Raw genomic sequence first — 19,362 nt, 5'->3', positions numbered from 1 at the left:
CATAATCTCTCCTTTAAGCGGACAGCATGTCATACACGCGTGTGTTATTAACACATAATTATTTTGACAATATGTCACAAAATCCGAAGAATCACGTAAGCGGGTGTGTTCAGACTGAGATTCAAACCTCAGATAAAGTTAAAGTTATGTGTATTAGTTTTGCAAGAGTTCTTATTTGCACTAAGTCTTGCGGTTTCTATATGCATATTGTTGTTCTACCTTATAGTATCATGCTGCAACCTCTTTAATAAATTCACTTTAGTTTAAATGTATAAATTATTATTTCTCTTGAGAGAACACCTCCATTAACCGGACAAAAAGTAGGTTATCGTCGGTGTCCGCTTATAGGAGATTTCTGTTCATTCTAAAAATCTGATAAATTTTACACAAAAATTACGAACCCTATTATAAAAGATAACAGACATCTGGGAAAAAGTTAATTGTAATTTTTTTCTCAAAGAAGACAAGATGACGAACACATTAGTTAAGTAGCTATTTATCTTATTTTATGTCTTCTAGTAAATACTGGCTTTGATGGTTTTGCATTAGCTTTAAATTTACCAAATTATAAATAATTAGTACTGCGATCAGATGTAGGTAGAGGTAAGTAAGGGCCACTTGTTCAGGTACTCACATATCCTATCTACTCCGATGTTGGCAGACATATTACAGAGCGAATTCAGCGAGGAACTGGCCGTGCTATTCGTCGAGGTGCTGGGTTTGAGTGAGAGATTCAGCGGAGTGTCGCCTGTGCTTTCACTACTGTTGAACGAAGGTACCGAAATTCCCGAAGGACTCCCATTGGTTGCTGGTAATTTAATAACTTCTACTCGATCGTTGGCCGAAGACGGTGGCGAACTAACATCTTGCTGATCCTATCAAAAATGATGTTTGATGACTATCTAAATACGATTCAATTAACTTACTGTTAGTTTTGGACGTTTGTTGCTACGTTCGATCAACATTCCGGTGCTAGAATGCGATGGGTGCACGCTAACCGAGGGTGGGTCTAAGGAAATGGTTTTTTTCCGACCTCGATTCGTCGTTCCTGGTATCTTAGGCCCAACAATGGATGAGGTATATTTAATAATCTCGGTATCGGGGGGCAAACGGACGCCACCAAGGATCGAATTCGGATCGCTATAAATAAAACACAACGGTCAGAATTTCCGAAGGGTTGGTTTGCTCGAGGTGGACGGTTTAGACTCACCTGTTTCCTTCAAGGGCGGCGCTATTGTGGAAAAAATACGAGATATGAGACAATAATTCGATAGTGCCATTTAAATGAGCCAATATTCAAACGTGATAAGATAAATTTTGTTAAATGTGTGACGGTGAATGTAAATAATCGATGAATCAGTCGTGATAACGAGATTTCCGCACTCACCTGAGTATGCTGGTGGTGGGCGCCCCACTGATACTATCACTAGAACTTTGAGTACTAATCGTGTTCGCACTTTTGTCGAAATTACTGGCCAGACTCAGCGGACTGGTGAAGATGCTCGGGGACGACGTCGTCACTCTCGCACTCGAACTGACACTCGTCTTCTTGTCCATCGGTTTAAGATAGTTCAAGTCGTTCACTTTCGCCTTTTTGTCGCTGGGCAGTTTCATGCTCTGGACGCTGAGACCGGCCCCCGGGTACTTGGGCTTGGAGTTGGGCATCGACGAGTTGGCTTTGGGCGTCGCGTCGAGGCGTCCATCAAGAGCGTCCTTGGCTTTGTGCAGGGGTGGGACGCCCTTCGAACCCCCCTTGGACTTGTGGTGGGACGGGGGCGGCAGGCCGAGCGAGGCGTACTGCAGGTCGGCGGGGCTGCCCAGCGGGAAGTTCAGACCGGTGGCCTGAAGACGCGCCAGGTAATCCTGGGCCGCCAGATGGGACGCCATCGACCACCACGCGGCGCCTGCAACAATCGATTTCGTGCATTTTTTAATGGGCTGCTGGGGGGCTATTTATAACGCGACGCCAAAAGTGAGGTTACGGACGGAGGGAAGCTCCGACGCCACGCAAGAACACCGCCAAAAACACACATGGATTTACCATGACTCTCGAGGGGGCTCCCGCTGAGGGTTCAATACGTTTTCGAATTTGCGAGGGATGAATTATGACCTCTTTATACAGTCTTTGTGTGTGCAGGCTGACACAACTGGAGGGAGAAAAGTAGATCAATAAATGAATTACATTTGCCGTAATACTTCACCCAGATGAACCCGGAACGTTCACGGAACGAGACTGCCTACACACTGGGCCAAATTTTACAATTACCGCCCAATACAGGTGATCGAAATGGGGAAAAATATGATAACCTGTTGATTTACGCGGTGAATCGAATTTAGCGCTGACTTTTTCGGATTTAAGGGATTAGGGCCGCCCCGATTATTAGCCGATTCCGGCAACTATCGCACATTAAACTTCACTTTATACTAAATCTAATTCGATTAAAGCTGGAATTAAGGAAGTTAAGACTGAGAAATTGTTTAAAATGGTTGGATATTTTTCAATTGGCTGATACGGGCACTAAATGCTAAATGGCAATAGGTCATAGAGAGCTCGCTATGGTCATTTATTACACATAGAATTTGCAGAAAAGTGTGACCCAGAGGAATATAATATTAAAGTCGAGAGAAATATAAAATCGAAAGAGGTCATCTTTTATTTTTCATCAATAGCATTTCATTCGTTAACATCGTATTAAAATTTACCGTCAAAACGGACACCTGTCCTTCTATTTTTTGAGACATGACAGAACAATGTATTCTTCAAGACTTTCTCTTATTAGTCTTATTGCAAAATATGGAATCAAAAAATAGAAATAATTACAAACATTGAACTTTTTCCACATTTTTTTATTAGGTAATGATTAATTAATAAGAGAACCAGCATATTGCCACTTGTGACCACTATGACGGTGATCTTAAGGTACTATGACAGCATCCAGTACCTTAGGTGATAGTGGCATTCTGTTTAGCGTAGCTTTACAAAAAACATTTTGTTTCATACTTATTTTACAATCTTCGGTCTTTTTAAAATGCATCAACAATTGGAATAATTTGGATTATCACTCCGATAAAGCCCCCATATAAACCAAATGTTCCTCAAGTTCTGCCTCCTCGCCTCAGCTTTGCTAATCTCCACTAACAAACCGAAGCAAAAACAGATAATTACTATAACAATTTTTTTGAAATCTCCTTAAATTTCGTTTTTTTTTTTTAATTAAAATTAGTTCTATATTTTAATTTCTAACTATGTCCGTTGAGCCAGAAACCAGGTTCCATATAATCACAGATTTAGAGTACAGAATTACAAAATGCGACTTTATATCACTGCCTGTGATAATTTTTATGAGGTACCTATTAAATACCAGCTCTGATATTGCTCTGACTGTTACTCTTTTAACTTTTAACATGCTAATCTCGTGATGTATAAGTTAATTCTTCGAAACTCATTGAGCAAAATAGAAAAAAAAAAAAAAACTGAAATACGCAAAACCAAAAATCCAGAATAAGTGACATTTTTCATACCTACTTTTTCATACTGGAGTTATTTATAAAACTGCATACAAAAACACAAAAAAATTTGCAATTAGGTAAGTAAGGCTTTTTATTTATGATTCGAAAAAATACTTCTTCATCACGCGGTACATTATTAGTAAATTTAATATTGCAAAACAAATTCTATCTATTTCATTCTTAAATACCGACTCTAAAAAATATAGTTTTTCTTTGGAATCCTATCTGGGATGACAAAAGTCGAATAAGAATAAAAAAATTATTAATGTTTGTTACATTTAAAAATAGGTTGCAGCAATAAGTCCCCAAAGCTGAATCCTTTAAATTCTGAATATCGTAAGATAGTAATGCAAGAAAAAAATGTAAAAACAAAAAATATTGCCACTTCTCATTTAAATGTTGCCAATTTAATTTCACTGATTAGAAAAATTTTTTGGAAAAATTTACATGAAACTAGAATTCTTTAATAAGAAACACAAAATCTCCCTATTTTCTTAATTTACTGTCTATTACAAAAAGTAGAGACTCAAGTTCGACAACTCGGTGAAAAACGAATTATATGTATAATTTAATGTGACACTGTCATCTTTTATTTGCGAAAAAACTTTTAATCATCCATGTTATTCTTTTGTTATAATTTATTATAAACGTCTGAGCCGATCTACTTAAGTACGTATACGTAATAAAAACAAATTATATGTAATTAGCATCATTATAAAAATGTATAACACGTTACACGAGAAGGTAAGTGCTTATACAATAATAAAATAAAAGCAAGCTCTATTCCTTCTTGGAGTCTAAAGAAAAGAACTCATTAGTCCCACCACAAAAAGTGTTGTTAATAAGGCATTTTTCCATAAAATATCGCGACCAACTTTTGTGAGCTAATTGCGAGTATCGTATTATGCAAGAATGCAATTTGTTAAAGAGTCCACAAGAAAATGTAGACCTTGTTTCCTTAAAAATGATCGCCGCCACAGAATATCAAGTATTCTCCAAGTGTCAGTAAGGTTGTTAATGGCAAAAACAAAGAACTGTATCGCATAACAAGCCATCCAATTATAATTTAACGGTAATCCTGCACTTACTTGCAGCCGGTATTCCTAAACTGGCGGCCTGGCTCGCCGCCACCGACAGGGTGTTGGTGTAGGCGTTGCTGAAGGCGGCCGCCGCCGCCGTGGAGGTCGGGTACGACGGCATCCCGCGCCCGCTCGTAGGTGGCAGCATCCCGAACGGCAGCGACGGATGGGGCGGCAGTCCGAAGCCGCCCCCGAAGAGATTAGCAGCGTTGGCCGAGTTCGCATCGCCCCGCGGCCAGTAAGCTGCAATAACAGGCGCTCAAACCGCGCTAAAACCGCTATTTCCTGGACTTACCTCCGAAGAGGCTGGCGGCATCGAGTAAAGGCGTCGGATCGCTGGGATTTGACACTTTGCTGGAACCTGAATTACCTTCGGCGCCCTTACCATTTTCTTTATCCATTTCCAATCCGCTATGCTGGAAAATTACAACGCGTGAGACGACAGCTGAATTAAATTCGTTCTACGATTGTTATTTATCCATTCTGTCAATTTTTTCACATTTGTTTTAAAGTCAAAGCAAAAACGAGAATTTATGCGGAGAAATGGGGAGCAACAAGGCGGCCCTGCACACATTTTTAAATTATGGTTGGTTGCTAAACGAAGGAGGAACTCACCTATTTTTGGAATTTTTGGAACTGCTGCCTCCAAAAAAGCGGCTTCAGCCCATTTTGACGGTGGGCGTCCTGAAAACACAGTCACTTTGATGAGTTTCACAATTTTGAGAGTCATTCCGATGAAATATTCAGTTTTGCGGAATCACAATCGTCAGAGCAATGGCGTGCTATTTACTCTTTAATTACCACCTTTGTTACCATGAACGGTCACAACAAACGCCTTTACAACGACTCTTCATCGATCTATTTATAAATTACACTGGCTAACAAAAAAGATGCCTTCGATTCGAAATCCAAAAAGTTTAAAACGTTGAACTCCAACAAACAACAACTAATAAACTAGAATTTTTCCATAATCACTGGCTTATAACTCTTATAAGATACTCGATCGTAGTTTGTAAATTGACTAAACCATTGCCTGGTTAATATGACAAATTTTACTAATAGAACATAACCAATACTTTAGCTTTTTTTATAAAACAATCAACTTTTAGGTAATTTAATTATCATTTAGGGACCGTGTCACAAAGTAAGTACCATACAAATTCTCAAATATTCTGTGGAAAAATAAAATTTTGCAAATCGAATGTTTAGTGTATAAATTGCTGTCACAAACACTCATTTTAGGTAAAAAGTTTTTTAGTGTTACAAATATTAATTTTGAAGACAGGAACCAATAAAATTCTGATTCACTTCACACAATTGTAAATGGTGTTATTTGTGGCTTTTTCGAGCATTGAAATGCCGTTTTTTACCGAAATTTTGTTAGTAGATACAGAACAGAAAAGCACTAGAAAATTGAATAAAAGTTATACTATTTTTTCTTACTTTCAAACGTTTTAGCATGTGCTCTTTAGCCAGAAATCCGAAACGCAATTATTTTGAAAACATTTAATAAAAAATTTATCAAAAAAAGCAGAATTATGTCGAAAATTGTATTATTTTTGCTTTTTTAACCTTTTAAGCCAGACTTTGTTAAAATGGAACGAAACTTACTAACTTATGGGTTAAAAATTTTCAATATTTTTTCCTTTCTCTGATTTTTTGTTGAAGCAAAGCCAAGATAAAAAAAACGTTATGAATAAAAAAAATTGTCAGTTTTCCTGACGAATTGAACACAAGATTTTGCAAAATTCGGTAAAAATTTTCGAATTTTCAATATTAATTATTATTATTATTATTATTTAAGTGCAGAAAATTGTAACTTCTCCTAATTCAATTAGGAAAATATGTTTTTTTCCATATTCAAAATAAAATGTTTTGCTATCTCAAGCGTTTTACTTGGTTTTATAAAACGCAAAATTCCTCAAAAATTAATAAAAAAAAACATTAAATTGTATCGAAAAGTAAATTATTTTAACTTTTACGATATTTTAACCCATTTTCATTCAAAAATGCAGTTGCTTAGTGAATTTTGATAAACAATTAACCGAATTTTCTTTTAATTATTCAAAAATATGTCGCCAAAACGGTTAAAAATAAATTATTGGATCGAAAATAATATGATTTTAGCATTTTTACGTTACATTATTAGCACGTTTTTTTTCATTTAAAAACGCAATAATTTCGTACTAAACAAAATTTTGGCAAAAATCACTTAAAAAATTATAGAATCGGATCGAAAATGGTGTTGCTTTTACCTTTTTTAACCTTAAAGTTTTCACGAAAGTGTGAAAAATGACGGAACTGAATCGAAAATTTACTCTGCGGAGGTGTATATTTTGAAAGTTTTATATTTTAAACCGAAGATGCATTTTTGTAAAATTTCCATTAAAATAAACCGAAAAATCGCCCAATTGGCTTGAAAATATTGTTTAAATGCCATTCAATCAGATAATCGATTATTTTACAATATTTTCCTCGGTGCTAAAGCCATCAATATTAGAGAAAAAATAGAGCACGATTAAAATCGCCCAGTTTCCGTTTGCCGGTTAAATCCGAAACATTTTGAAAATTCTGCACCGGTTGAATGCAGTAATGTAAATGAAGGTCAGAGGAAACGCGGGAGGGTGAACTTGACCCGGTGAAATGATAGCGTCCCTGACCTTCGACCTAGATTAGTTCTCCCCTCGATAGTGTGAGTGGGTGGGCTCTTTAATTCCGACGAGGAAAAAAGAAATTCTTGATGACGTTCTTGTGTCGGATGCGAGGTGAACGATCTTAGGTTGACTTGCGAGAAATTTCAGTTTCAACGGGAAATGAAACAAAGAGTTTATAACCAGAGACGAAATTAGATGGAGATGGGTACGAAATGGTTAGACGCTGACCATCTGTTGCTCGGAAAGACACAGTTTTCAGTGTGACTGTGTTCTAGTTTTTTCAAGTCAAACAATTAGCTGTGAAATGTGCCTAGGCTATAATGATTACGTTCAGTATTGAAGTGGTAATAAAAAAGAAACAAAATGCTAAATCTATGCAATAAACCACTAAACGACATTAGTTTATCAAACAATTATGTAAATTGAAATTTCGATGTAAATGTTTCCATTGTATTGCCGGTGAAGCTAATAAAAAATTAAACACGGGGAGGAGAAATGTAAATTAGTTGAACCCAAATACCTTGCGTGAAACAAACGTAGATGATTGATTTTAATTTTAAATTAATTGAAAACAATCATTAAGAAAAACCACTAAACGATCTATTTTTTAGAAAAATTCATGAAAAAAATTTTTTGAATTTTTCATTCAAACGTCAAACAACCCTCGTCCTTTCGTATTCTTGGCCTTCATAAACAGTCCATCCTTTATTTCTTGTCACATGAAAGAAAATCATTATTTTGTGCCCCACATAAAATTCATCCAGACCTGGGAAATAGAATCAACAAAGGAAACGTGTCACTGAGATTAAAAATTGATTTTGGAGCAGGTAAGTTGCAGTAACCGAATGGCATAATGTATGGCTTTGATTTGCAAATCCACCAATTTTCAATAAATTATTCAGTGAATTATGGTCGCATCGATTGAGACGGACGTTCACACTGTATTTGCGATCATTGCTATTCAGGAGTAATTTAAGGTCTCCTTTATTATAGTCAAGGCCTCGCCTCGGGAAAACAATAAAAATATTGTAGTCGCACATAATAAATTAACAATTCGCAGAATATTACATTGTCTCGTAATCAAATAATCAAAAAGTAACGAAAGTGGTTTCTTTGGCCGATGATTAATATTTTTAAGACAATGTGTCCGCGCCAGCCCAGATCGGTATCACGTCCCAAAACGTCCTACCTGTTCTCAAAAGTGTTATCTTCAAATGCCACAGCGCGCATTAATCACCGACGCAGCCTCAAATTGCCCCATGAAGTGAATAACTTTCTCTTGAATTTTCAATTGAAACCTATACATGGCGAACGCGTCGCTACCAAATAAAAGCAGGAAAAACTGTTGTTTGAATAATGTATCTACACCTATTAACGTGTTACATAAACGAAGCTGCCATCGATCTTCTGCAACGAACTAACGAACTCCCACTGTGGCAGGCAATTGCTTATGCAGGAATAGAATCGTAAATAAGAGCCCGAACCGAAAAAACACGTCTTTTACATGTGTGTGCGGCAAGTATGAGGGGAAAATAGCCCAGGAGACAGCTGTTTACTCGGAGCATTCCGAAACGCGCTAATCTCCAATCTTGCTTTGACGATTGTAAAACTTGTTAATTATTGCTACGGTCTTTGAGGAATTTCAGATGCAAAAACTCACCTAATTAGGACTAGGGGACGAGACGCCGCAACTCGTTCATATCTGGAACAAGAAGAAAAAAGGATTTTTAAAATCATTGCGATAATTATGGTCACATGTGGAGGATGGAAAAAGCAGCGACTCGAAAATAATAACAAAACAAAGCACGGAACAGCCGGCCATCATTTACCTGAATCGACCGGTTTACTTTCGTGTACCGGTGCATTTTCGAAGACTGTACATTAATCGCTGTTAAAATTCACTCTGACTGCCGTCATTCTTCGTTTTATTGGGTGGAGAGAGGCTCTGCTGCACTGCACGCGACAGCAGTACCAAACAACCAAACGCTCGAATTCAAAATCAATTAGCGACCAAATACGATTTGGACCAAATATCATGCCTACAAAACAAGCAAAACTCTTCTACATTGCAACCAGAAATTTTAGAATTCCTCAATACGAAAATCTGAAAAATTTTAATAATCCCTAAGGCACTTCTTACCCACCTTCACAAAAATGGAAAAAAAATTGAACTCACTCTATTAAAGTTTTGAGCTTTTCTATGAGTTTACAACCCCCTGAAGTTGTTAAAAGTAGAAAAAAATTCAGTAAGTTCGATTTTTAAGATTTAGATGTTGCCAATTTTGTCTAGATATTGGTCGATTTCCGGTACCCGGAACATTTATCGACCAATAATTCCGTAACTATTAGAGATAACCTTATCGTTAAAAAGCTCTTTCAATTATCTATCATTTTCAAAAAAGATTATTGTTTTCCGACTAATAGTTTTCGAGAGAATTTAAAAAAACGCAAAAGCAGGTCAATTTTTTAAAATTTTGGAACTAAAAAACTATTGGGAATTTGTCGTTTTCATCGACGCCTGTGGATTTCCCAGATTATCTTACTTCAGTTTAGACCAAAATAGTGCCACATTTTCGAATAGTTTTGACGTGATTGAGAAAATAAAAAATTGAACCATCAATCCACCAAGAGGTTAAAAGTTTTTTAAACCATCGCCGTATATTTTATTTGTTGCTTGGCTTTGACTAAACTCTGCATCCATTGTATTTAAAAAAAGTCGTGTCGTTTAATTACGTTTCATTTCATTCAAACTTCATAAAAATCACATCAATGGTTTATTAATTTTTAATTGCTTCATTAGTTCCCTCCGAATAGTCAATACTCTATCTTATTTTGGAAGGTAATTTGTATGCAAACAATGCCTGCCGAAGGCAAAGAGCTTATGTAACACAATTGGGTGTTCTGAGAGACATTTTATTAAAAATATTAATTTCAAGACATTTTCCGAAAAACAGTTGAGCTATCCGTTTTTATTTTTATTTTAATTTTTAAATATTTTTTTGATGAAATAATTACCAGACAATACCCTCCAAAAAGTTAAAAAATCATTTGCTTATCTGTGAGAGAAGTGAAATAAAAGTACGCAAATTTTCCCAAAGTTTTAATGCAATAATTAACGTTTTGCATTTAACTTTATAAAATAATTCCACGGAGCAGAGGTAATGGCTTCATTACAAAAGATAGCTCCACAATTAAACCACATACTTATTCCCCATTATTTAAGTCTAAGACAAGACTCTCGGTTGTTAACCTGCATTTGCCTTAATTAAACAATTTCCTGTTGTACAAAAATCGTCTTATTTCCGTCCAAATTTCATTGGAAACTTCACTAGCAACTTACATAACACCGCCTTCAGTCAGTCCGATTTTTTATCACCATTATTACAAAAACACAATTCATAATATTCTAACACAATAGCCCCCCATAAATTAGCGATGACTATTAACATTTACGAAATTAATGTAGCAAATGATCTCGCTTCTTTCAAGCCCTCATAACGTACGCAACCGACCATTAATTATAATAAAAGTTTAAAAAATCGCTTTGTGACTGATACGTACTTTAGAGGGTGTGTATCAGGGAAAAACAAATCCAATTACACACCGGAAGTAATATACAATGTGTTTCCCTGGCGAATGGGTTTCTGCCACCCTTATTATGCGTAACTCGCGCCACCCTTCACTCTCACTACCACCGTTTGTGTTATGTAAAACAGTCGGCTTCGAGGATTATGTGAATGGGGTCTTGTCTTTTAATTTACAATATCCGTTTGGAAACGCAACTGTTTTTCGTTACGTCGAATGAACGTACTGTCATTTGCATCTCAGTGCGGAGATGGGGGCTGTCATGAATCTTTTAGAATAAAACCACCAATAAAAAATAACATGTTTCTTGTTAATTTTCCACAAGTTCTAGATCAAGACAATAAAATTTTGCCATAATTTACGTGTCATAAATGGTGTCCATGTTTATTAATAATTATTATATTCATACAATTTTAAGCGGTTTTATAATTAGTCACGAAAATACCTGTTTTCGTTCTGCCTAAATTTATGGGTGTAATAAAAAGTTAAATAATATAATATTTATAATAAAAATTGTAAATTAGTTTTTATCACCGGCGCACAGATGTGACTCAACAATCTCCTGCGTTAGTTATATTTCCTATTTGTTACAAAAGTAACAAAACAAACAAACTTCACACATGACGAATCATACAAAATAGACATTAAGTCGCTCATTTGCAGGCAGTCTGTGAATTTCCTTGATGATTATTTGTCAAAATTTTAAATAGCAATTTATGACACCATAAATTTTGGGTGAGATAACAGATTAACATGAAGCGTTTCCTGAAGATTTAAGGGTTTATGACCAGTAGCGGCGTTCTTACCTGCACCTATTTATACCAGAATTTATGATTATGACCGGGTAAATAAAAAAAGGCGTTGGCCATAAACAAGTAAATTAGCTTTTGTTAAATTTTTGTTTGTAAATGTAGCTCCTTACAAGGATCTTTAACGTGATTAGTTCGAATACTTCACTCCTCTGTATGCACTCAACTTTCACATTATTAGAGTAATTTAGAAAAGTTCAAATGCTTTAGGTGTCCATTACAAGAATCTAGCACATGTTAATTGTGCCAATAATTTTCCAGTAGTAAAAATGAAGCCGTGAAATGTCGAGCAACCGAAATATTGACTTTATCAGCTACTTAAAGTTTAATATGTCCCAAACAATGGAGCATATTTTCACCTGCTCACGCACGAGTGAAACCTCTCCTTCATATCGCAATAACCGATTTATATTCACCAAATTGTGCAATTGCGACAAATTGTGTCGCCCCAGTTAAAAATCGATGGAAATGAAGCCGTTGACTATTCTCATAATTTTATGAGTCAACGGTTATCCCGCCGCCCCCACCAATCATATCTGAGACAAATAAGTGAAGAATCCGAGCCGTAAACATACGAAACACGACGTATTGATCGCGGAATGGCGAACTTCTTTCTCTCTGTGTGTATTTTTATTTCCAGGGGCGCTTACATTTGTCATAGCTGCTGCCGCATTGCATATTAGTAAGCATCAGGCGTTCGCCGTCGTTACAATTCCACCGCCAAGGAGGACGGACGTCATATTACTGCAAGGGGTGGCGGCGCTGCCACCCCCTGGACTTCTAAACTTGCCGTACCTCACTCGTCCTATTGATTTTCCATCTATATGGCTCTCTACCCTATCCAATTCTACGAGGCATCATCGTTTTAATCGCGCTTTTAATGCTAACGACAAACAATGAACTTACGCACGGAATTGCCGCGGTGAAAGCACATTTCCGCGTTTCCACAAGATGCGTAAAAACGATGACGAGGATCTATTAAAGAGCGGCTATTGTGCATAAATAATAATAGAATGGGTTGTAAAAATAGCCTACGCGCGGCTAAAAATACCTCCTCATAATAATAAATTTATTAAAACGGCTGGAGTTCATGCAAACTGCATCGCTTTCACTTGAGAAAACTTACTGGCAATTGCCTAATTCGTATCGCGGCTAAATGGACATGGGCGGTGTGAAAAATCAGGCGGGGCTTGTAATTATCATCGAGAATAACCGGCAATTAAAATTTATTTATGACGTGCAAAAAATTAACGGAAATACGAGTTATAGCTGCTCTGGAATTTTTTCAAGATATGTGGGATATTTGGAATTACACGGTGGAGTTGCACATCTGGATCTTGGTTGGGTGTTTAACCTGCTTGGGAAATAACGCACTTATTTAAATTAATTGATATTTTCTATTTGATATTATAATTAGCGCTAAGTGGAACTCGATGACTGGGATTTGGAAATTCGTAGAGAAATCCGGATAAGAAGTAATTCCAGGTGTTGTAAGTCTTCAAAACATATGCTAACAAATTGAACAAATTTTGTGTTTTCTTATCATTTTATTGAGAGAAGGTATTTTTATATAAAATCGTAAGTAGTATGAATGAACGAATTTCCAGATTAATTTGACGTATTTCTCATTAGTCATCTAAAATTAAAGAAATAATTATGTTAGTTCAAAAGATAATATAGTTTGTTACACCCAAAGAAAATGAAGAATCTCAAAGTTTTAATGTAAGTATTAGTAAATAAATAAAGTAAGTAAATAAAAATTACAAAATTTTTCTGTTGGTCGTTAATTTACCAGTACCATTAATTAAATAGAGATAAATAGCATCCACAAAATATCTTTAAATCTCTTGTGGCAGGTATTTCAGTGGACGGTTAAACCAAAAATATTCTGGTTACCAATTTATTTCCTGCTTTGCCGTATTTCAGTGCTTGGTTACATTTAATCAAGGTTAAAATCTTTACCGAAGAAAACGTGTCGGGTTACTTACTTTTTTTCGGCCTGTATTTTCCAGTTAATAATTAAACCAAAAATATTCTGCTTACAAATTTATTTCCTGGTTTAGCGTATTTCAGTGCTTGGTTATAATTTAACCGAGGTTAAAATCTTTCCTGAAGAAAATATGTCGTGTTATCAACTTTTTTCATTGTTACGCACGGTATTCCAGTTAAACAAAAATGTTCTGTTACCAATTTATTTCCAGGTTTGGTGAATTCAGTGCTTGGTTATAAATTAACCGAGGTTAAAATCTTTATCAAAGAAAATGTATCGGACTACCAACTTTTTTTCAGAGTTACGCTCTGTATTCCAGTTAATAATTAAACGAGAAATATTCTGGTAACCAATTGATATCCTCCTTGGTTAGGATTTAACCGAGGTTAAAATCTTTACCGTAGAAAATGTGTCGGGTTAACAACTTTTTTCCAAGACTACGGCCGGTATATTGATGGTTAAACCAAGAATATACTGGTTACTAATTTATTTCCAAATTTAGCGTATTTCAGTGCTTGGTTAAAATCTTTACCAAAGAAAATGTGTCCGATAACCAACTTTTTTTCTGGGTTAAAAGATTTTTCTTTTTATCAAAACTGAATCAAGTAAATATACAGTAAAAATTAATTTTGAATTGCAGAAAGTACTCTGCGATTGTTAGAGTCGTAACACGTTATGTAATAATTTTTTATTTATTTTTAAACTTTCTTCTCTTGTTTTATGACAGAGAAATACAGTACTTTAAACATTTCGGTTTATTACCACTCGCGATAATGATCAAATTCTCAAACCTCAGCTGAAAGAATGTTAGGTCTGATAAAATCTCAATTTTAAATTTAAAAGCAAAGTTAAAAAAATACTAACACAGTTAAATGTTTTTATAACTGTTAAAAAAGCATTTGTTCGTTATGGTTCGCTGATGATTAGGATAATTTAAAGACACGTAAAAATCCAAATCACATATTAATCATGTCTTAAATATTCATAATATATTATAAATTTCGTTAAAAGAGAAATAAAAGTCACTGAAGGCAGGTCAACAAAACATTGAATGCAAAATCAAATTTTATTCGCAATTAATTTGACGCAATGTAAAGTAAATGAACGAAATGAAAGTAATTTGAGTTAATTTGAATCTGAATTTCAATTCAGTTTCTGACAATCGGCCTTTAATGCCTATAATAATCTTCCGTGGAGAGCGTAGGTTTCACAAAACTATGTATGAATATGAAATGTTCCATTAATCGAATTGTACGGCAATTTCTCCCCAAACAACCCCTAATGCATTAAAAACATCTAAGAATACCTCCCCTCCTGAAATAAACCGCGGCGTTTCATTAAAAATGCACGAGTTGACTCTTAGCGTAGTCATCGATTCCGAATTAATAAATAAATGATAACGTAAAAGCGCACCCTTTCGAACGACTACTGTGATAATAATTAAATGTTAATTTGTACACGTAGGTCGTTGATTAGTTCCAGCTTCGCTAGACTTCAATTAACCAAATTAGGGTCAGAACATAACAATCGATTTTTTCACAATTATCGCCGCAAGCAAATGACCCTTACCCCCATAAAACTTTGGCTATTAATTTTTTCGTGGAAAAAAGACGATTAATCAATACATCATTTCTGTCATGTTTGGTCTCTAGTTTGTTTTTAAAACGCAATCCCATCGAAACTGCAATCATTTATCAACAAGCCGCCATGCAAATTACACGCTTTGGCAACACGGCATGGCAATATTTAGCTAAAATTACACTTTCAAAATAAACGAATTCGATAATCAATACGTCACGTGAGGACCGACACTGTTTCACCGTTTCCGAAATTGATTTAATTATTGTCACTGTAAAAGTCAACACTTGCAATTACCACAAAAATGAAAAACTTGTCCGAATCGCCGGCATTCCGCTTCAAAACGCCGGGTCAATATTTACCGAGCAAACTGTATTATTTCTATTGAAACCGCCAACAAGGGAAAAATAATTCGAAATGTAGTAATGAAGGGAAACGCTGGCCGGCATTCAAGAACGTTACTCACAGAGCGCAATGATTCATTGGAATGTAAATTTGTAGTGTGGTATCTTGACAAACACGGTGATGATGTGATTTTTGCCTCCATTATGAAATAAAAATTATTCAGATTGGCGCAATTAACACGTTTCTGTATTGGACGAGTCTGTTTTGTTGGAGATCTACCATACATTATTCATCCACCGGACCGAAAATCGCCACTAATTCAATTCGAACCAATTTGATTTAGGTTGACAAATTTAGGCTTGACGCGATAACATTATCACGGTAACCCATAAAAAATAAAATTAGAATTCATTCAAGAACTAAGAGAAGAAGTGGCCATAAGAGAACTCCAACTACCCATTGTGTGTAAACCTCGGGCAAGTTCTTGCAGCAACAGCCCAAAGTTGTACAGCTTCTAGTAGCTTCGTTCATTATAAACGTGACTTTAACACAAGACGTATATGTGCCTCATTCACTGTCAATAACAGTGACAAAGCAAAGCATAAACGATAAAATCATGCTTCAAATGATGCAGCTTCACACCGAATCTTAAATCAAGTTGGGCAAAGCTCTGAACTATTCACAACGCTGAAACAAAAGTGGTTATACTGTTTGTTACGTTACGGTGGACCAAAATGCTGCAATCCGGTTAGTGGTATTGAAAACCGATCATTCTGATTAGTCAGATCAAGCTAGAATTTGGATTACAGGGTAGTTTGTAATTTCAGAGTAGGCATAAACTGAACTATAATCGATATGTGGACCAAACACAATTATTAACATTAAAACATTATAACAACAATGTCTAAGTAAAAATTAAAAAAAAAACGAGATATCCACAAAATCAATCTTTGTTACCTATAGTCAAATAATTACAAATAATGAAAAAGTAGTTTGGTAATAAGAAATTAACAACCTGCGGCTCTTCTAATGAATAATTACGGCTCATTTCCAGAGTTGTTTTTATTTAAATATGTGAGTATTTGAACTTCTGTCGATTGTTCTTGACATTTACGAACGTTAAAAAGAAACTAAGAAATCAGTTCAGCTGCCTGCTCTCTCATTTAAACCGAATATTGACAAACTTTTCCACAAAAAATGTGTATTAATAGTTCTTATTTTTATTATGCATTTATTTTAATTTGATGTTACAGTATACACTGTTTGATCAACTAAAAGTGTTAAATATAATTTTAAAGTCACTATTTCCTTTAAATTTATTAACAGATAATAGTATTTTATAAAAATAAAAATGTGTACACTTGGATGGTTTGTAAACTAGCTGGTTAATTTCTAAACTAGTCAAACCCTTGGCTATTTTAATAGAAACCGCAGTTTAAACTAAAGTAGCAGCTAGTTTACAAACTAGTGAAGAAATTTATTTGAAAAATAAAATAGAAATTTATATTCGCATTTTAACCATTGTAAGTCCAAGTTTGCTTGGTTGGTTTATAAACTAGCTAAATCAACCAGTCTTTTAGTTACTTAGTTTATAAACCTGACTCGCTAATCAAAAATAAAAACATATCATTATTTTCTTTTCTAAGTTGATTAATTCAACTACAACAGCTAAAGCATTGGATATTTTGCGTTTTGATTTTCATATTAGCCACAGAATGCCTTGGATAGTTCATAAACTTTTGAATTATTTTATCCTTTAAGTAAATGACTAATTAGCCAAGATTCTTGGCTAGTTTGTAAACTAACCGCTACTTCAGTTGAAACTGCGTTTTCTATTAAAATAGCCAACAGTTTGGCTAGTTTACAAACTAGTCTAGTTTACACAAGTCGCGGATAGGCATTTAAAAACAGCTAGATAGAGCTATACAGAATACTATTTTGGGTAAAAAAATTCACAAAACCTTTCGTAAACAAAAGCTGAAATCAAAAACAAAAAATGACAACTCGTACAGCTAGACCTATTTTTCCACGTTTAGAAAAATATTAACTAAAAGTAATGCCACCATCAAGAGCGTGTCCGCGATTTTTGACAAACCCAATATATTTTTTGGCTTTGTAAAAAAAGGTTGCCGACCCTTGCTCTAGTATAAAACAACCTTCTGCACTAATCCAACTGGATGTTAGGTGTTTACCTACAGAAGAAATTCGTTTTTAAAGTTCAACTGTCAAAGTCAATGATTTGGCATGTTGTAGCTCTTCAAGACTTTATTTCACGCGTAAAAGATTATGTAGCATTACATTTTTTTCACGGTTTAACGAAATAAAAAATAGTTTCCGAAAATATTCACCAAAAGCTTACTTATTAAAATATCGCACAAGGGAAGCGCCACAAAGAGCCCAATTGTTGGGTTTCTCGCGCAAGCAACCCCAATCCGACCACTTTTCCCTTCAATATGTAACTAATTAAATTAATTAGTAGCTCTTTTAGCCAATTTAAGACAAGCAATTCCGTTCGGTTTAAGGAATTCTAACTGAAATTTAATTCGATTCAAAGGCATATCCACGTTCTACGTCTGAAAGTAGAAGCCTGCTTAAACCATAAATTAAATCAAGAACGGAACAGCTCATGGAATTAATGAATTTCACTGCTCTAGAAGACATCGATACTGGGTTTCCTTCCAAGTTCGCCTTTGCCAAACCAGTAATCGCTCATAAAAATATTTACTCCGGCTATTTTTACAAATCCGGAAGAGTCTCCTCATTACGAATATGGCAGCTTTCTTCGAGCCGAGCAGCTGCTGTTGCTTGACATTTGGACGGATGGATGGAGGAAAGAATGGAACGCTGGTTGGGTCTCGAAGAATGACCCATGCGAGGAATTATCGACGGATGCCGCTCGTAAAAAGTATAAATATGTATGCGAGAGAGAGACCAACGCGGATTCCATCTCACGAGCCTCCGCTATTAACCCAAGAATGATCAAGTGACGAATCTGTTTTACAATCGGTGTGCGAAAAACTAGCCTTGATTACAAACCAGTTTTTTATTCTAATTATTAAATCACGATTCGGTGAAACACCCACACGGGTCTGGACAATACGGACGAACAATGAGAACACTGATCAAGACAGGAAGTCCCTATTTTCATTTCGGTGGCTTGGCGCATTCCGCCTTGACCTTGGATTTTGATTACATACTATCACATTTTGGTTAATTTTTGCGTGACCCAAGTGCGTACTTTATCAGTTCCTCTCCGTTCTTGGCGGTATTTGGGCATAAAGCGAGGCACTCCCGGCCTGTCTTTACAAACAGAATGGCTGCCGGTGGGGGAATCGACGAGCTCTATTCATTTGTATCGATTTCTTTATTTGCTGAACACGTTTAAATTTATAATGCCTCTTGTTGCGCTTCTCTCTTTGTGTTTTTAATTGATAAAAACAATTCGAGTTTCGACGCGATGATTGAATTTTAAGATTTTTTCGCAACGACTATCGATTTATGGTAATTAGGGACGCAAAATCGACCAAATGACACTGTCATTGTCACGTACATACTTACAAGGCTTATACTGTTACAACAAATGTAACTACACACAATCGATTTACTGTTACTCCAATTAGTTCGACGTACGGACATGCATGGCTTAAAAACGAATAAAAAATAAATAAAAATATGCCCAGGAGGGGTTCGAGAAGCTACGATGACAACATCGAAAGTTTTTCGTTATCGGACGAGTTTTGTTTGTAAAATTTTACCGATCCTCTCGTAAATCCATTCCTAATATTATTTGCTAATTTTTATAAATCGTGTTA

The 19,362-nt window shown here is 35.5% G+C and overlaps 1 protein-coding gene across 14 annotated transcripts in view; it reads right to left on the bottom strand.

Annotated features, from left to right (window-relative positions):
- The window catches only part of tou (toutatis), a 32,651-nt gene that overhangs the window by 10,462 nt on the left and 2,827 nt on the right, over positions 1–19,362 (bottom strand). For 9 of the 14 annotated variants that reach the window (XM_008197611.3, XM_015981606.2, XM_015981605.2 and 6 more), the window contains exons 2-9: positions 8,904–8,945; positions 5,205–5,273; positions 4,885–5,005; positions 4,599–4,832; positions 1,388–1,904; positions 1,211–1,231; positions 927–1,140; positions 635–875 (exon numbers count right to left, since the gene is read on the bottom strand). In XM_008197611.3, the coding sequence (XP_008195833.1) occupies positions 635–875; positions 927–1,140; positions 1,211–1,231; positions 1,388–1,904; positions 4,599–4,832; positions 4,885–4,990 (1,333 nt within the window). In that variant the 5' untranslated portion in view covers positions 4,991–5,005; positions 5,205–5,273; positions 8,904–8,945. Of the gene's footprint in view, positions 1–634; positions 876–926; positions 1,141–1,210; positions 1,232–1,387; positions 1,905–2,041; positions 2,160–4,598; positions 4,833–4,884; positions 5,154–5,204; positions 5,274–8,903; positions 8,946–9,072; positions 9,095–19,362 lie in introns of those variants that run through there. The other 5 variants (XM_015981602.2, XM_064355743.1, XM_064355742.1 and 2 more) reach the window with 5 other exon arrangements.

Source organism: Tribolium castaneum, chromosome 3 (genome assembly GCF_031307605.1).
Source record: "Tribolium castaneum strain GA2 chromosome 3, icTriCast1.1, whole genome shotgun sequence".
Classification (NCBI taxonomy): Eukaryota; Metazoa; Arthropoda; class Insecta; order Coleoptera; family Tenebrionidae; genus Tribolium; species Tribolium castaneum.
Note: the sequence above shows the minus strand (reverse complement) of the source record. Positions and strands in the feature narration are given on the sequence as shown.